Below are 15284 nucleotides of genomic sequence, written 5' to 3'. Positions count from 1 at the left end.
TTGAAACCCAACAACATATTATATGACGAACCAGCATGTTTTTTGTATAAAAGTGTGTCTTCCCAGTGCTTTTTCATCAGTATGTAACCCAAGACTATTTATACCGTGGTAGTTTTCTGTTCCATGGTAAGATATTAATGCGTTCCTACTGAACTTAATGTTAGCAAACGTTATTTGTTTATTTACACCACATTAGCTTGTTAGCCGGGGAAAAGTTAGCAAAGGAGTGGGAGGCTGAACTTCTCTAAGCTAGCTAAGTTAGCTACAATAGCTAGTTCGTATGAATGACTTATGTTTTAATGTCCTGTAATAGTAATGTTGCTTTGCCTTTAATTCCAAGCTAACTGTACCAATAAAGCTTACGACATAAGTTCGTCAGTCAGTTCGCCTAAATTCAACGAAGTACAACTTAACGTTACAAAGGATGATGCTTGCAATGCTATTTGCAAAGGTAACAGTAGCTATCTCCACCCCCTCCTCTGTACATGTCATGTGTTTACACTCATCCCTCCCTCAGCTCTACCCTGTTGAAAGCTAGGCCAGAGAAGAACATGGATGTGTAACCAGCTCAATCACAGAGAGTGAAAAGCAAGAAGAGGCTTCCCATCACTTGTTGCAGCCCAGGAACTGGAGCCTCGGGAAAGGAAGCCAGCAAGCATACAAGTGGTGCCATGATGTTGGATCCACAGGGGAAAGGAGCTCCCGGAGAGGAAGGAAATACTCCAGAGGTCACAGCAGGACCCATCTCCACTAATACTCAACAGGTACAAGGTGGAGCATCTGTGTCTCCACCTGTGGCTCCATTACAGCCTCCTGCCACCACAGCAACAGAGGATGAAGATGAGAGTGAAGATGAGTCAGAAATCCTGGAAGAAAGTCCCTGCGGCCGCTGGCAGAAACGCAGAGAGGAGGTGAGACACATCATATTCCTCTACATCAATCAAAATTCAAAGTGACTTGACGTGATGATGTATGTGTACCAGAGTTATGAAGCTCAGTTGAATATTCTGACCTCATGTAACAAGCATAATTAGTCTTTATCAGTGTCAATACTGAGTCAATGTGATAGAAATGATGGAAAACAAATAGTTGGAATGAAACTATTGAAACATGAATCAAAGTCATGATGACAAGAATGAAAGGATGAGAAGACAGCTCACCATGTCAGCTGAAACAGGAGGACGATGACAGTAAATGTATGCTGTTTTTGTGTTAATTTTTTGTGAACTGATTTTGTCTCTTGTGATTCATGTCAGTGTTAAAATGTATTCTCTCAAAAAGCGATTCTGTGTTTATTTGTACTGTAGGTGAATCAGCGTAATGTCCCAGGGATAGATGCTGCATACTTGGCCATGGACACAGAGGAAGGGGTAGAGGTAGTGTGGAATGAAGTCATGATCTCAGAGAGGAAGAACTTCAAACTGCTGGAGGTGAGGCTCAGTGTTACAGAGCAGGAATAAAACAGTTAAAGATAGTAGCTTTTGGGATTGTGCACTGATTATCATATAGTCTTGAGCATATAATATGTGGTGAAGATTTCACGTCAATATGTAAAAAAAGGAAAAGAACACTGTTGTCTCATTTTAATATGTTTTTATATGCCACTGTGGTTCACACACAAATACTGGATAAAAATGATGAACATCGATATGATTAAACTTTCCTTTTACTGTTTTGTACACAAGCATGTTATAGAGGTGAGAATGATGTAGTTCCATGTTAGCAATGTGGAAAAAAACAGTGACAAGCAATGCTCGTGAAATTTAAGATGTAAGATTTATGTTTTACTCCCCCTCAGAGTCATCATGTAACTGCAATAAAAAAAAATGGGTTGGCTCATGAGGCATGTGTTGTTGTTCGCATTTAGTGAGCCTCTGTAAAATATGTGCAATTATCAAGTTACCTGAAGAAAAATATTTCTACCTATTGTGGAAAGTATTTTAAAAATGCTGCTCTCTTGTCCTGTTGTTGCAAAGCAGGTAGAGACCGCCCAGGTTTGTTAACATGAGGAGATGTGCAGAGTTTACTAGTGTCACGTAATTTCTGGCACTGTCTATTGTAGTGCTGCAAGTAATGATTATTGTGATTCTTGATTAGTCTGCCAGCTGTTTTTCATCAATCATTTAGTCTAGAAAATGTCACAAAATAGTGAACGTAGCCCAAAGTGTCATCTTCAAATTCCTTGCTATGTGTCATCAACAGTCCAAAACCCAATAATATTCCATTTTCTCTTGTTCTAATCACTACTAATCAATCAATTGACTAATTGTTGCAGGTCTGTTGTATTATCATTTACTTCTTGAAACCAAGGTATGGCGTCCCTCGGTGTCTAAGAAAAAGATCAGAGGATCGAAACTATATGAGAACTTGAGAGAAAATAACCTTTTGTTCACATGCAGAGTTGTTTGAGACACATTATCGATCACATAGGCACAGAAGAGTCGGTGCAAAATGCAAAATGTATTTATGTTAGTGTTGTAACATATTATGCTTAATTATTTTTTTATTGTCCCTGTGTGTTTAGGAGAAAGTGAAGGCAGTATTTGATAACCTGATCCATTTGGAACATGCAAATATTGTCAAGTTTCACAAGTACTGGGCGGACACGAAGGAGAACCGAGCTAGGGTGAGTTTCACGTCTGCCAGAACATTTACCGGTAGCCTTAATATTGGAGACATAGGCTTGTTGTGTAATCTGTTGTCTGTTTGGTTAAGTAAAAGTATTAGGTATTCATATGTTTTCTATTTATATTTGGGTGGTGTCTGCCCACTAGATTTCCCCTGATTTCTTCCTCTCCTCAGGTGATTTTCATCACTGAATATATGTCGTCAGGAAGCCTGAAGCAGTTTCTAAAGAAGACAAAGAAGAATCACAAATCCATGAATGAAAAGGTAATAAGTGACTGTATGGAGATTCACCTTGATAGAATAATAATATATGGAAACCTTTTGGTGTACGCAGTCTATATATCTTGTGAAAAGTGACAGCCCCTTTATCTCTGCATTAAAACAGCAAGGACCAATAATCTCATTAACACATTAGTTGGCATTTGGCTGTTGGCAGAAGAAAGGATTTACACATATGCTAAATTAAGTCACACATATGCAAGTCATATTTACTCCACATGGGAAACCAGCGAGTAAGCATTCTGATAAGCTTTATGGTCCTGCAGGCTTGGAAGAGATGGTGCACACAGATCTTGTCTGCTCTCAGGTCAGTTTCCCCTTTACAGACATTATGTTCCATTGAATATCACACACAAAAAAAATGCACTCCAATGAAAAACAATCCAATCCCTTTGTCCTATAGTATTTATTTGTGAATTTCTTTGTTCTGTGCCACAGTTATCTCCACTCATGTGACCCCCCCATCATCCATGGCAACCTGACCTGTGACACCATCTTCATCCAACACAACGGGCTCATCAAGATTGGATCAGGTAGAGTTACACCGGTTTCATCCTCAAGGGTTAGGTAGTGGAGCTGGATCACCGTTGATGGAGTCGAATGATACTAAATTATGGATTTAAAGACTAAAAATTTCACGTAATTGTACAGCTAATTTCCACAATCTCACAATACCAGTGTTCTATGTACAAAAGTCACAGTCTCATCTGGCACTTTAACTGAACAATGAAGACCTCTTTTTGACAAAAATGGTGGTAATATCCCTGTTATCTTGTTCCAAAATAACTCTGCACATTGTATACAATGTGAACAAAGGTGGAGTGTAATGTGGTTTAGAAAACCAGTGTTGTGTGTGCGCTTTCTGCAATGACGCTAGTGCAACCACAAAAGCTTTTCTGCACTTTGTTCCATCTCTTGCATCTGAGAAAGGACAGCTTCCAAACTTCACACACTGTAGTTTACACAGTGTCCAGGGGAATATTGATATTCCCTGTTTTCTTTCCTGACTCCTGTTTCTCCGTCTCTCACATACTTTCCTACTTTGTCCTCCATATTCTCTCTTCCTGTCTCATCTGCAGTTGCTCCAGACACCATCAACAACCATGTGAAGACGTGTCACGAGGAGCAGAAGAACTTGCACTTCTTTGCCCCAGAGTATGGAGGTAGACATGGCCATAATGACAATGTAGTAATATTGTCAGTTTTCTGACCTCCAAAGTAAACCTGACAAAAAAGATACATTGGAAAGATGTCAAAAGATATGACTGTTTCTAGGACTCTCTTAATTTTATCCATGAGGAGTATGTGGTATCTCACAAACATACATACATTCATGTATTGGCATGACAACATAGCATTAGGGCATGGTATGGTTCAATTTTTTCAGCTCCTTAGTTTAACGAATATGTTGTTGAATAGGCCATTTTTAATTAGCATAATATGGCAGACTTGACAGTGCAACAGCAGAAAATATCTTATCAAAGAATAAGTAAAGAATCTGACCAAGCATTTGATGCCATTTTTTAATATCTGGCCTGTGAAGATCCTCTTTGTTCAGGACACATTTTGGTTGATATTCAAAACGTGCTTAGGTTTGATGTGCAGCCCTACCTAGATTTTGTTGCATTGAGATTGCAAACTAAACGTGAAGGAGCCACCAGATCAAACTTTTATTTATACATTGTTTGTTTAATAATTACATCTGGGTCTTGAGCAATGACAGAGATATGATCTCATATCCGTACATATTTTTTTATTCTCTCACTGTAGCTGTTGAGGATGTCACCACAGCCGTAGACATCTACTCGTTCGGCATGTGTGCCTTAGAGGTGAGATCCTTAACACATGATAGAATGGCTAGAGCTCTTTCCTAAAACAATATGTCAACATGTGTGCTGCTGTGTTGCAGATGGCGCTCTTGGAAATCCAGGGGAATGGAGAGTCCTCTTATGTTTCTCAGGAGGCCATCAACAATGCCATACAGTTACTGGAGGACCCACTGCAGAGGGTGAGATAAAGAGAGTGGAGTGTCTGTTTGCATGTTCATGAGTTTCTTGAAAGATCATACCAGATTAAGCTTTCTGTCTGTGTGTGTGTGTGTGTGTGTGTGTGTGTGTGTGTGTGTGTGTGTGTGTTGATGTGTCTTTCAAAGTGCCCTTTGTCTATACAGGATGTTTGTCCAGAAGTGTGTGACCCAGATGTTTGTTTTTGTAGGAGTTAATCCAGACGTGCCTCGAGTGTGATCCCAGTACAAGACCTACAGCCCGAGAGCTGCTGTTTAACCAGGCTCTGTTTGAAGTACCCCAGCTAAAGTTGCTGGCTGCACATTGTATTGTCAGCTACCAACGTAAGTTTTTAACATACAAGACACAAAATACCAGTTTTGTAGGTCAAATGGGTACATAAACATACACGTAAAGCAACAGAATAACAATACAAAACAGCACGTTAACAGAGAGAAAGAAGATTTTTGTTACATCCAACAGGACAATATAGGACAAAAGGTAGACTAATAATCATATACATATACTAAACTTTGCATTCATATACACACATACACATGTAGCCACATACATATACCGAGGGCCACACATATATACATACAGATGCATATCTATACCTTGCATATACAGTACATATCCATATATACACACTCCTACACATCTGTTTGATGTACGGACAAAAATAAATGAGTATAATAAAAATAAAATGCTTACATCCCCATAACTGATCTTTATCAACTTCCAATGTTAGTTTTAACTCATGCCTTCGTTCTAGTTTTCATTTACTTGATTTGCTGTGAACAGAAGTAAAGTTTTTCTAGGATGAAATGGTCAATAAGAAGCCTGACCAAATAACTTGAGTTAAAGCTAGAGCTTGAGTTAAAGCTTGTGAGGTTGCTCAACCGAACCTAAAGCCATTAAATGTAATGTAATGTAATTAAATGTTTATGTAATGTTAAAGGAGTCAAGCATAGTGCCCTCAAAGCAAAGAAAGACAGCTACCTGGTGAAGAAAGTCAAACATCCTGCAGCCTAAACAGTCAGATATTTTCATAGTTTTAAGCAGAGTAAAAATTGCACATAAAGTAATGAGGTAGATGAAAAGACAAGTCCAATTGAATGGTAACCTTGCTCTGTCTCTGCTGAATGTGTAAGGAGGCACATTTGCCATAACACCTTTTTAAAGCTTGAATATATTTGAGACAATATTTATAGCTTGTGAAGCCTGTGGCCAAAAAATCAATTATTGTTGTTTTAACTGTTGATTATTTTCCCTGCCATTGTCAAGCAATATTTTACATCAGTGAGTTTTGATGGTGACTGACTGGTTGTTAAATTACAAATATATATGACTCCACATTATAATCCATCACTTTCACTTAAAACTACACTTAAGCACGGGGACATGTTAAACATATTAAAGTTTAAAGGGCTTATCAACAACCAGCACCATCTTATCAGTCTTAAATGGTTTACACTTATCCAGACATGATTCCTGAGAATGCCCTGGAGGAGATTACCAAGAACCTGGACCCCAACCTGATCATCGCTGAGACGAAAGAGGACGTTCAGCTCAAGTAAGAGCCAGAAGCTGGTACCCACATGTCAGATAGATACAGCAATTATGTGATTGAAAGACCTAAAACTGTAGAATGTTTTGTTTGTTTTTTTTCCCTGTAGGCTTTCACAGTTTCCTGCCTTGGAGCTTGATAAGTTCCTTGAGGATGTGAGGTAAGAAGCAAGACATTGAACTGCAGCAGTCTGAGCTACCTCAGTTGTTCTCTCACTTCAAGCCCCAACCCTACAACAACACTATTTGGCCACATGGGGGCAGTATTAGACCATCTGACTATTGTGCTCTGTCTTCTATTGTCTTAAGACATGGTATCTAGTAAATATGGGAGAATACCCTCTGAAAACATTTTGTTGTTCAAAATAATAGAAACAAAGAAGATTGGGTTTTTTTACATGCTTTCTGGCCACTCTGCTGTGTAGCCAGTCCATCCTCCTCTAATCTGTCTTTTGAGTGTTTCTGTTGCTCAGAATTAGCAGTAGAATCTCTGCTGTTATCTACTGGCATATTTGGGACCTCTGTGTGTAAAATGACCATGATTTTGAAAGTACAACACTGACTAATGTGGTACTTTCATGCTACACATTTGTGAATAAATTGTATTTTTTTTTAATATTGACTACATGGAAAGATGTACTGTTTATTTAAAATATTTTGATACATGTACATGTTATGTTCATTTTCAAAATGCAGAGATGAAAAAAGTAAAATTTTCTTTCATTTTATCATGTTTTCTCTCCCTTTCTTTGTCTCTCCCTCCCTCCCTGAATCAGAAACGGTATTTATCCAATGACAGTGTTCGGGCTACCCTGCCCTCAGCAGCCTCAACAAGAGACGGTGAAATCTCCCATTGTTGTCCCCTTGGTCAAATCCCCCACCCCTGAACCTGCAGAGCTTGAGACACGGCGGGTGCGTACAGCTCATTATAATGCATATAACAAAAAGAAAATACAGTCACAGGGGTGTAATTCCACAAGTAATCATCCTGATGCTAACTTTCTTCATTTTCATGATCAGCCACTGAATCAAGATATATCCTGCATGTATTTGCAGAAGTGAAGTACCAACACTAGTTGAGAACCATTAATACAACCCCGATTTCCAAAAAGTTGTGTGTCTGTGTAAAACATAAATAAAACAGAATGTGATATTTAACTGATCTTTTTTGACATATACACAGTTGGAAACAGCACAAAGACATTATATTTAATGTTTTACCTCAACAACTTCACTTCACTGCTCTTCTGGCAGCAGCGTCTCTCCTTCTCTGCACTGTGCACAGGCAGTGTTACTATGGTTAAGGGACAGCCACACTCTACTCTGGAACTTTCTCCTGATTCCCAAGAACAAAAGCCAATAAGTTAGCACGCCTATGCAGATCTCCAGATACCCTGGTTAGGTCTGAGTCCTGATGAAGGCTGTGTTGTCTTTTTTTTTTTTATTTATTTATTTATGCATTGAATGTCCAGCCCACACAGTGTCTGCTTAGAGAAATTCTGGCCTTTGGACAAATGTAGTTGAGGACCCCTGGTATAAAGGACTTTACCTCGTGGGTTTGGGAGCACTTTGTTGGAAACACAGTGTATTTGCAAGTGTTTACATTCTGTTCTGAATTATTTTTTTACACAGCTGCCCATCTTGTTTGGAATGGGGGATGTATTTACATTTTGATATTTCTTCTGCAGGTCATTCATATGCAGTGTAACATTGAACCTGTCGAGGAGGGAGCAAAGTATCATGTAAGTCTCTATAGTAATATTTAGAATTTGATCGTTTATATTCTAACCAATTCAAAATGCAACATATATGTTTTCCTCATTGACCAACAAGATATCAGTCCAGCCATTTGGGTATTTTCTAGCTATACAAAAGTAAAATAATAAACCTAATTCTGTCCATTGTCTGTCTGTTGTTCTCTTTTTAGCTAACATTGCTGCTGAAACTGGAGGATAAGTTGAATAGACATCTAAGCTGTGACATGTTACCTCGTAAGACCACTTCCTCTGTCACATACTGACACTTACTCACCCTGATCTTAAAGATAGATAGATAGATAGATAGATAGATAGATAGATGGTGCACCCACATCCTTAAGTTTCATTCCATCAAAAGTCAGCTGGGATGTTGAATTTGGGCACACTATTGGGTACTCAAACAAAACAGAGGAGCAACCTTTGACATGTTATCAACATTATAGTGGATCCTGCAATAAGACTATCATTTAATGGTGTTAATAAGACTATTAGAGGCCATTCTGTCATATGTTTGTTACAGTGTATGTGTGTGTGTGTCATCTAGTCTTGTCACTTGTGTGTAAAATATCAACAGCATACAGTACTTGCCTTATAGAACTTGGGAGGGAGTGCCGTGTGTACATGCGGGTGTATTTTTTTTTTTACACCTTCTGATCAGGAAGGTTTACAGCTCGGGTGTAGGGTTAATGTTAGTTTTACATTTGACAAGAGGTCAAATGTAATTCTAATTATATGATTGTGTCTGTATTAATTACTGGATGGCATCATCCACTGTACTGTTTTACCACACACAGACTTTTAATATGCAGCTTCTCTCCATATGTATGCATTTAGGCATGTAGGAAAGTGAGAGTGAGTCTCCAGACAGAGCCTGAAACTCAGATGGCGTCACTAAATGCAGTATGCAGGACTATTTTAGGCAGGGAGACTGACTGCTGCTTATGTGTCATGAAAACCTTTCACCTCTATTTTGGACAAATTTATTTGGATTGTATTCTTGAATTTTTGGTTTTTTTTCAACATTAACAATTATTGACAAATTCAGAATTTTTTACTTCTTTCACTTTTTACATACTTAAAAACCTACTGAAGTGAATTCATTCTTTTGAATCTGGATTCTCAGCTCAGTGCTGTGCAACATACTAGACCAAAGGAAGGCGAACAAGAGAGGAACATACAACACAACTGTTGCAGTGGTCAGAATAATGTAGGCAGTATGATCCAGTGTGCACATGCACACACAGGTATGGTAGGCATGTATAATGTTGCAGGCGTGTGGGGAATGCCTGGCCTGTGAAACGCTGCAGCTGACAGCTGTCACCTCCTATGTCAAGATTTGACCATCTCTTCCCAGGCTTTCATCTCCCTGTCTCATTCACACACACACACACTCTCTCACACTCTCTCTCTCTCTCTCACTCTCTCACACACACTCAATTGACTTATCTCTTCTGCTCTTTTTCTATCCCACTATTTCTCACATCATATGTCTTCTCTTGTACACTCTCACTGGCACACACTGTAAATTCTTGTTGCTAGTCTGTCTCGTAGACACACCCTGTACACTTTGAAAAGAGTCCCTCCTGCTGATATCAGGGGATATTCTTTAAAGCTTTCCTTATCAACACACCAAAGTCCAAACTTACTCCATGCGGTGTCACTAGCTAAACTAGCCACTTAAATTCCTTAGCGTGGCTCTCCCTGCTCCAATGCGTTCACAATTGAAGGCTGTTTTTTCCTCAAAACCAAGTAGTAATTATTTGACAGCACTAAACGGAAACAAGCAAGGAAGCCTCTCTCTGCTCCAATATCAATAGCTGTGGGCTGCCAGTGTTTTTATTTTCTTAATGTCAAAGCTGTTGAATGAGCCATGTCCTCTACTTGTTTTTCTTGTCCCGGCCACATTCCTCATACGGTTGTGAATTGACAGCCAGGTTATTAAAAATCGTTGGACCATGACAACTCCACTGTTCGTTAGGCACATGCAAAGAATGTCTTAATTTGGGTTGGTTGCTAAACCAGTAGTAAAAAGCACTTAGATAAAATACTATTAATTAATCTAAAAAAACAGATACTGAAACGAGGTTTAAGTAGATGTATGTTAAAGTTTTCCGGAGAAAGTAGGCGTCAAAGGTTTTTATATTATCAATTCTGAGCTGGTTTGTTTTTTGTGTATTTTCCTGATGTTTTAGTCAGGTAAAATTCAGCATTCCTTATATCTCTATATTTTATATAACCTTGCATATAGTTTGTTTAGACTTTGGTTGATGCCTTTTGTAGTTCACTACAATTCCGTTTTTTATGTACTAACTTTCCCTCAGCCTGCCGTATACTTTCATTCATATACTCAGGTAGACTGAGTTCTTGCACGTCTTTCATGTAATGTGAAAGTCAGGGGAGTAGCACAGTAAGAGCTGGAGTTCTTTTATAAAACGAAATGTTAAAAAAATGTTATGCAGCTGCATTGTGACAGCATTACATTATTGGCACTACTGTTGGTGGAAAAGTCTTAATCCTTCCCTTTTCCAAGATAGATTTCTTCTTGCTTAATTGTTGAATATGGATTCTTGAAAGAGGTCTTACCTGAAATTTACTGTTGGATTTTTGAGCTCATTAGAGCATTGGAAAAGGTATAAATATCAGCCCAGAGTTCCAGTTCTGGGTACTCTGAAACTGAGAAAAGAAGAATGGGCTTATGAGCTTCCATTAAATCATTAAGCCTTTAACAGCAGGGCTAAAGAGGAGCATTTAAAAAGCAAACATGTTTTAACAGATCATGCCCTAATGAAGACCATGCTTGTTGAAACATGTTGGCTTTTTCATTTTACTGCCAGATAAGTCCCGTTCTGTCCTTTCAGCTGTATTGGATATCACTTAATGAACACTTTGCTCGATGTCCACAGGAATATAAATATGGCACTGCCAAACAACAGAATTTTAATGTGTTTAAGGTGGGATATGGGTTTAAAAGCAGCATCTGGACTATAATTTCTGAATGGTGTGTGTACCCTAAACCTGACCCTTTTTCGGCTGCAGATTTTTTGTGCGTGTGCGTGTGCGTGTGTGTGTGTGTGTGTGCATGCGTGCCTGCCTGTGTGTGTTTGTGTGTGTGTTATAGTATTAGCATAACTCATTCGGAGATAGTGAGTGGTAGAGTTGATGTGATGGTGATGTTACATGTCTATGGATTACTTCTACCAACTGTGCTGATGTGTGTTTCAGATGAGAATGTTCAAGAGTTGGCTGCAGAGTTGGTGGAGCTGGGCCTAATCAGTGAGGTGGGTGTTAAAGAGAGATTCACATATTGCGTGTGTGTGCATGTGTGGGTGATTCTGAGTGCGCTATTTTTGTACTGAACTCTGTGAAAGTTTCTGTTGCTTTCAAAAGGTGAGGTGACCCCTGCCTCTCCTACATACACACTTTCCCCTCAAGAGCCTTCTCACATTTACTGCTACATATGTACTCATGTGCCCACTCGCCTACACATGTTAATGTTGTATAGTCACTTCACATATCTGTGGGCGAGGGTATATATAGACTTTTGTCTGTATGACTTAGTCCTCTTAATGGATTTCAGTTTTATGCCTTGCCTTTACTGTACTGTATTGTCTCCATGACATCTCCACTATCTAAAAGAATGGTGTATCTTTTGTAATGTCCTAGATTACTGAAGATGTTTGTTGTTCTCTTCACAGGTGGACCAAAACAAAATAGCCTCTCTACTAGAAGAAACATTCAGCCAAGCTCTTCACTAGTGACAGTTTCTCAGCACATTACACACTGTGTCATGAGTACACTCTCTAAACCCCATTACATGTTCTTTTTGATTGCTTAACTCAGTGTCTGTGTTTAGTTTTTTATGTCTTTTCTACTAAGGGTAGGTTTTTCATTTGCATTAGGGATGGAAACTTCCCAATAGCACAGAAAACCTTGAACTTAAAGCCAATTTTAGAGTCCAGGTGACTTTAAAGAAGCCACCTAGAGTGATTTCACATTTTTATTTTACAAGTCAGAACATACGTATATATAGTATGTGTGGAATACTTTTAAATTATTTGGCTACTAAGTTGGCTGTTACATATGATTGAAAGGTGGACCTCATTAATGCTGCAACAGACACAATCACAACAGGGGGGTGTACTATGAAGTAGGTTCGGCATAGCCAGGCTTTCTTTAAAACCTGGTCAGAGATGTTAACATAGGTTTTCTTAATCAGTCTCTGTATGTGTTGAGTTAACTTCCACACAAAATGAACCAATCATGTGTCGCCTACTTCAATCAATGCTCTCTCAGTGCCTCCTGTTTATTTCTAATGTGACAATTGCACATTGTAGAGCTCTTAATTAAACTTGACACAGCATATTTTAATCATTATACTCAATAGTTACATTTAGGTCTGACACTGTCCGATGGAGGATACATGGAAATCACTTTCATTTTAGTCCAGATCAAAGTGAAATTAATTCTATTGACTGAATATTATCTGTGAAAAAAACACCAATCGACCAATCAATTTTCTATTCAGTGTTCTATTAGCTGCAGTACCAGCAGTGTCAAACAGGCATGGCAACAAATCTGGACCAAGCATAAAAACATAATGTAAAGTGGTCTATAGTTGCTGTGCCGTCATCATTCTTTTGGTGTGTGGATGATATGCTGTGTAAAATTTAAATGTTAATATTACAGTTGGTACTGCTGTAATTCCAGCGTTGTTCATTGCTAACGTACAGCTCGGCAAGTTTGTGTATTTAACCTGTTCCCTCAGTATTCCTGACAATCTTAATCACTCATTGGAAATATCATCAGGAAAAGAATTAGTGAAAGAGGTGCACTTTTATAGCTGATTTAAATCTGAAACTAACTGATTCATTGAAAACTCTGAATTTAGGCTCAACATACAATGCTAACCCATCACAGTACATCCCTCGATACTGACTAGATTACTTGCAGCTTCGTGTTGAAACCCGCTTTTTCTCAAGTGCACAGTTGTATTGTAGTGTGAGGTGTTTACATTTTGAGTTGTCTGGCCTGTTTGTGTCAGGGTGAATCTAAAACATAATCAAGACTGATTCAGGCTTTCACAGGAGTCACACCACATCCTAACTCACTTCTCCTTCATTTTAATGGTCGGCTCTACACCTGTTGACCACAGCAGAACGATAGCTTCCCTAGAGATAAAGGGGTCAACTTTTACCCAAAGAAAATTTTACATATTAAGCAAGTCTTTCTGGATCCTTATGTCACACCACATGGCTCCCCCTCTCATTTGACTCCTTTTTGTTTTGCCTCATATGACTGAACATTCCCAGCTCATTGCTCGTTTTGTGATGTGTTCGACTAGCCTTCACCTATCAGGTTGAATGTATGTAATCATTTGAAAACTGATTGGCAGAGATGCAACTTTCTCACTTGACTTTATAAAAGACAAATACCCATGACTAATATTTATAAAAAGCCTTTGATACAGAATGAAATGCATGTGCACCACTGCACATCACATTTTGGGTGGGAATCATGCCAATTGCCTCTGGAAAAATGAATAGCTGGTTACTTTGAGGTACTGTGAACTCAGTGTTACTGAATTTGTGTGTGTTTGTTTTTATATTTTGCTCAACTCTTTGCCTTATTCTAAGCCCACGCACTTGCCTTCAAGTCCTCTTTTCTCAGTTTGTTTTTATTTTATTCATACCATTTGCTGCTTGTTGGGTTCACACATGCTACTCAGCCTTTAAAATTCATTCATGTGAGACTTGTACTGAACTCGGCTGCCATATGCTGTAGAAAGAGGACCTATTCCTGATACACCTGTGTGAGAGCGTCATGTGTTTTATTTATGTCATAGATACTGTATGTCATGAGTTTTCCTCCCCTTTTTGTTTACTCTGATTTCAGAAGGACACCACATTGTTGAGAGTCTGAGCCAATACACAACTTTTTTTGTTTCTGTTTCTGCTATTTTCATTTGATCACCATTTAGTAAGACTGGGACTGGGTGGGTTGAAGCTCAATACATCATGCTGGTCTAGTCTAGACTTGTATTGAGATCAGGGAGTTGCATGTGACATTTTGGCTCAGAACTCTTTGTGGACTACTGGTACTACTGTGTCTGAAAGCTCATACAGTTCAGGATATGAACAGGCATTAAGATAATATCACATTCTCTGTATAACAAGGCAGCAGATACTATTGGATGCAATAAATTAAACAGTTTTAAATAATTTTATTGAGATTATACATTATGTTTAATAACCACCGATTTAATTGAACTGCTGCTGTATGAGCTTGCAGGCAGAGACTTCCTCTGATGCTGGTCATTGAGTTATAATGTTCAATCGTTCACCTCACTTTTGAGATCATATTAATCCTGTGATCTCCTGTCAGATATTTCTCCTGTGTTTTTCAAGTGTATTCAGGCTTCTGTTGTGTTCCAGTCAGCATTTTTTTGCTGTACATTAGTCCTTCTTAATGCATTGTTTACTTAAGTTTCCGCTGTTGGTCTGTTTGTGAACTCTTAAGATTGTATATTCCAAAGATGTGTTTTTAAAGTCAGCCAGGAGAATGTAAGCACACCTCTTCTTGAACAGAGAAGTGGTGAAAACCAACCAATGTGATCACCAGAGCAGCTCTCTCTGTCTGTCTCTCTGTCTGTCTGTCTCTCTCTCTCTCTCTCTCTCTCTCTCTCTCTCTCTCTCTCTCTCTCTCTCTATCTATCTCTCTCTCAAAGTATTGGTGGTGTCCAAACTGCTTATTAGATAATGAAAAAGGGTGGACAGCTTTAGACTGTCACCGTTACAAGGATCTCTTGGTTACATTTGGACAGTCTTATATTTTGTATATGTCATGAATGTCAGTAAATGTGTGAGACATGTATCCTGAAAAACTGACTGTATGAGTGTTCTTTCAAATAAATGTGTGAAATGCATCACTTTATTTTTACCAGGTCTCAAAGAAAGTTATTTATTTTAATTCTTCTTATATATAGATTATTTCAATGTGAGAATAACACAACAAAGACGCTTTTAGCAAATCTAGAGTGGCTGTTGTGTTG

General features: G+C 38.6%; 1 protein-coding gene across 1 annotated transcript; it reads left to right on the top strand.

Annotated features, from left to right (window-relative positions):
• LOC121607602 (nuclear receptor-binding protein-like) lies at window positions 1-15154 on the top strand. The gene is made up of 18 exons (XM_041938503.1): window positions 1-126; window positions 518-911; window positions 1308-1430; window positions 2525-2626; window positions 2803-2892; window positions 3174-3214; window positions 3346-3440; window positions 3987-4070; window positions 4678-4736; window positions 4817-4915; window positions 5122-5254; window positions 6396-6486; window positions 6590-6640; window positions 7256-7391; window positions 8168-8221; window positions 8407-8470; window positions 11459-11514; window positions 11932-15154. The coding sequence occupies exons 2-18, from the start codon at window positions 672-674 to the stop codon at window positions 11989-11991; spliced, it is 1578 nt and encodes a 525-aa protein (XP_041794437.1). The 5' UTR covers window positions 1-126; window positions 518-671; the 3' UTR covers window positions 11992-15154.
• The last annotated feature ends 130 nt before the right edge of the window (window positions 15155-15284 follow it).

The sequence above is a fragment of the Chelmon rostratus genome, chromosome 1 (assembly GCF_017976325.1).
Source record: "Chelmon rostratus isolate fCheRos1 chromosome 1, fCheRos1.pri, whole genome shotgun sequence".
Lineage (NCBI taxonomy): Eukaryota > Metazoa > Chordata > Actinopteri > Chaetodontiformes > Chaetodontidae > Chelmon > Chelmon rostratus.
This window is presented reverse-complemented; position numbering and strand designations above follow the sequence as displayed.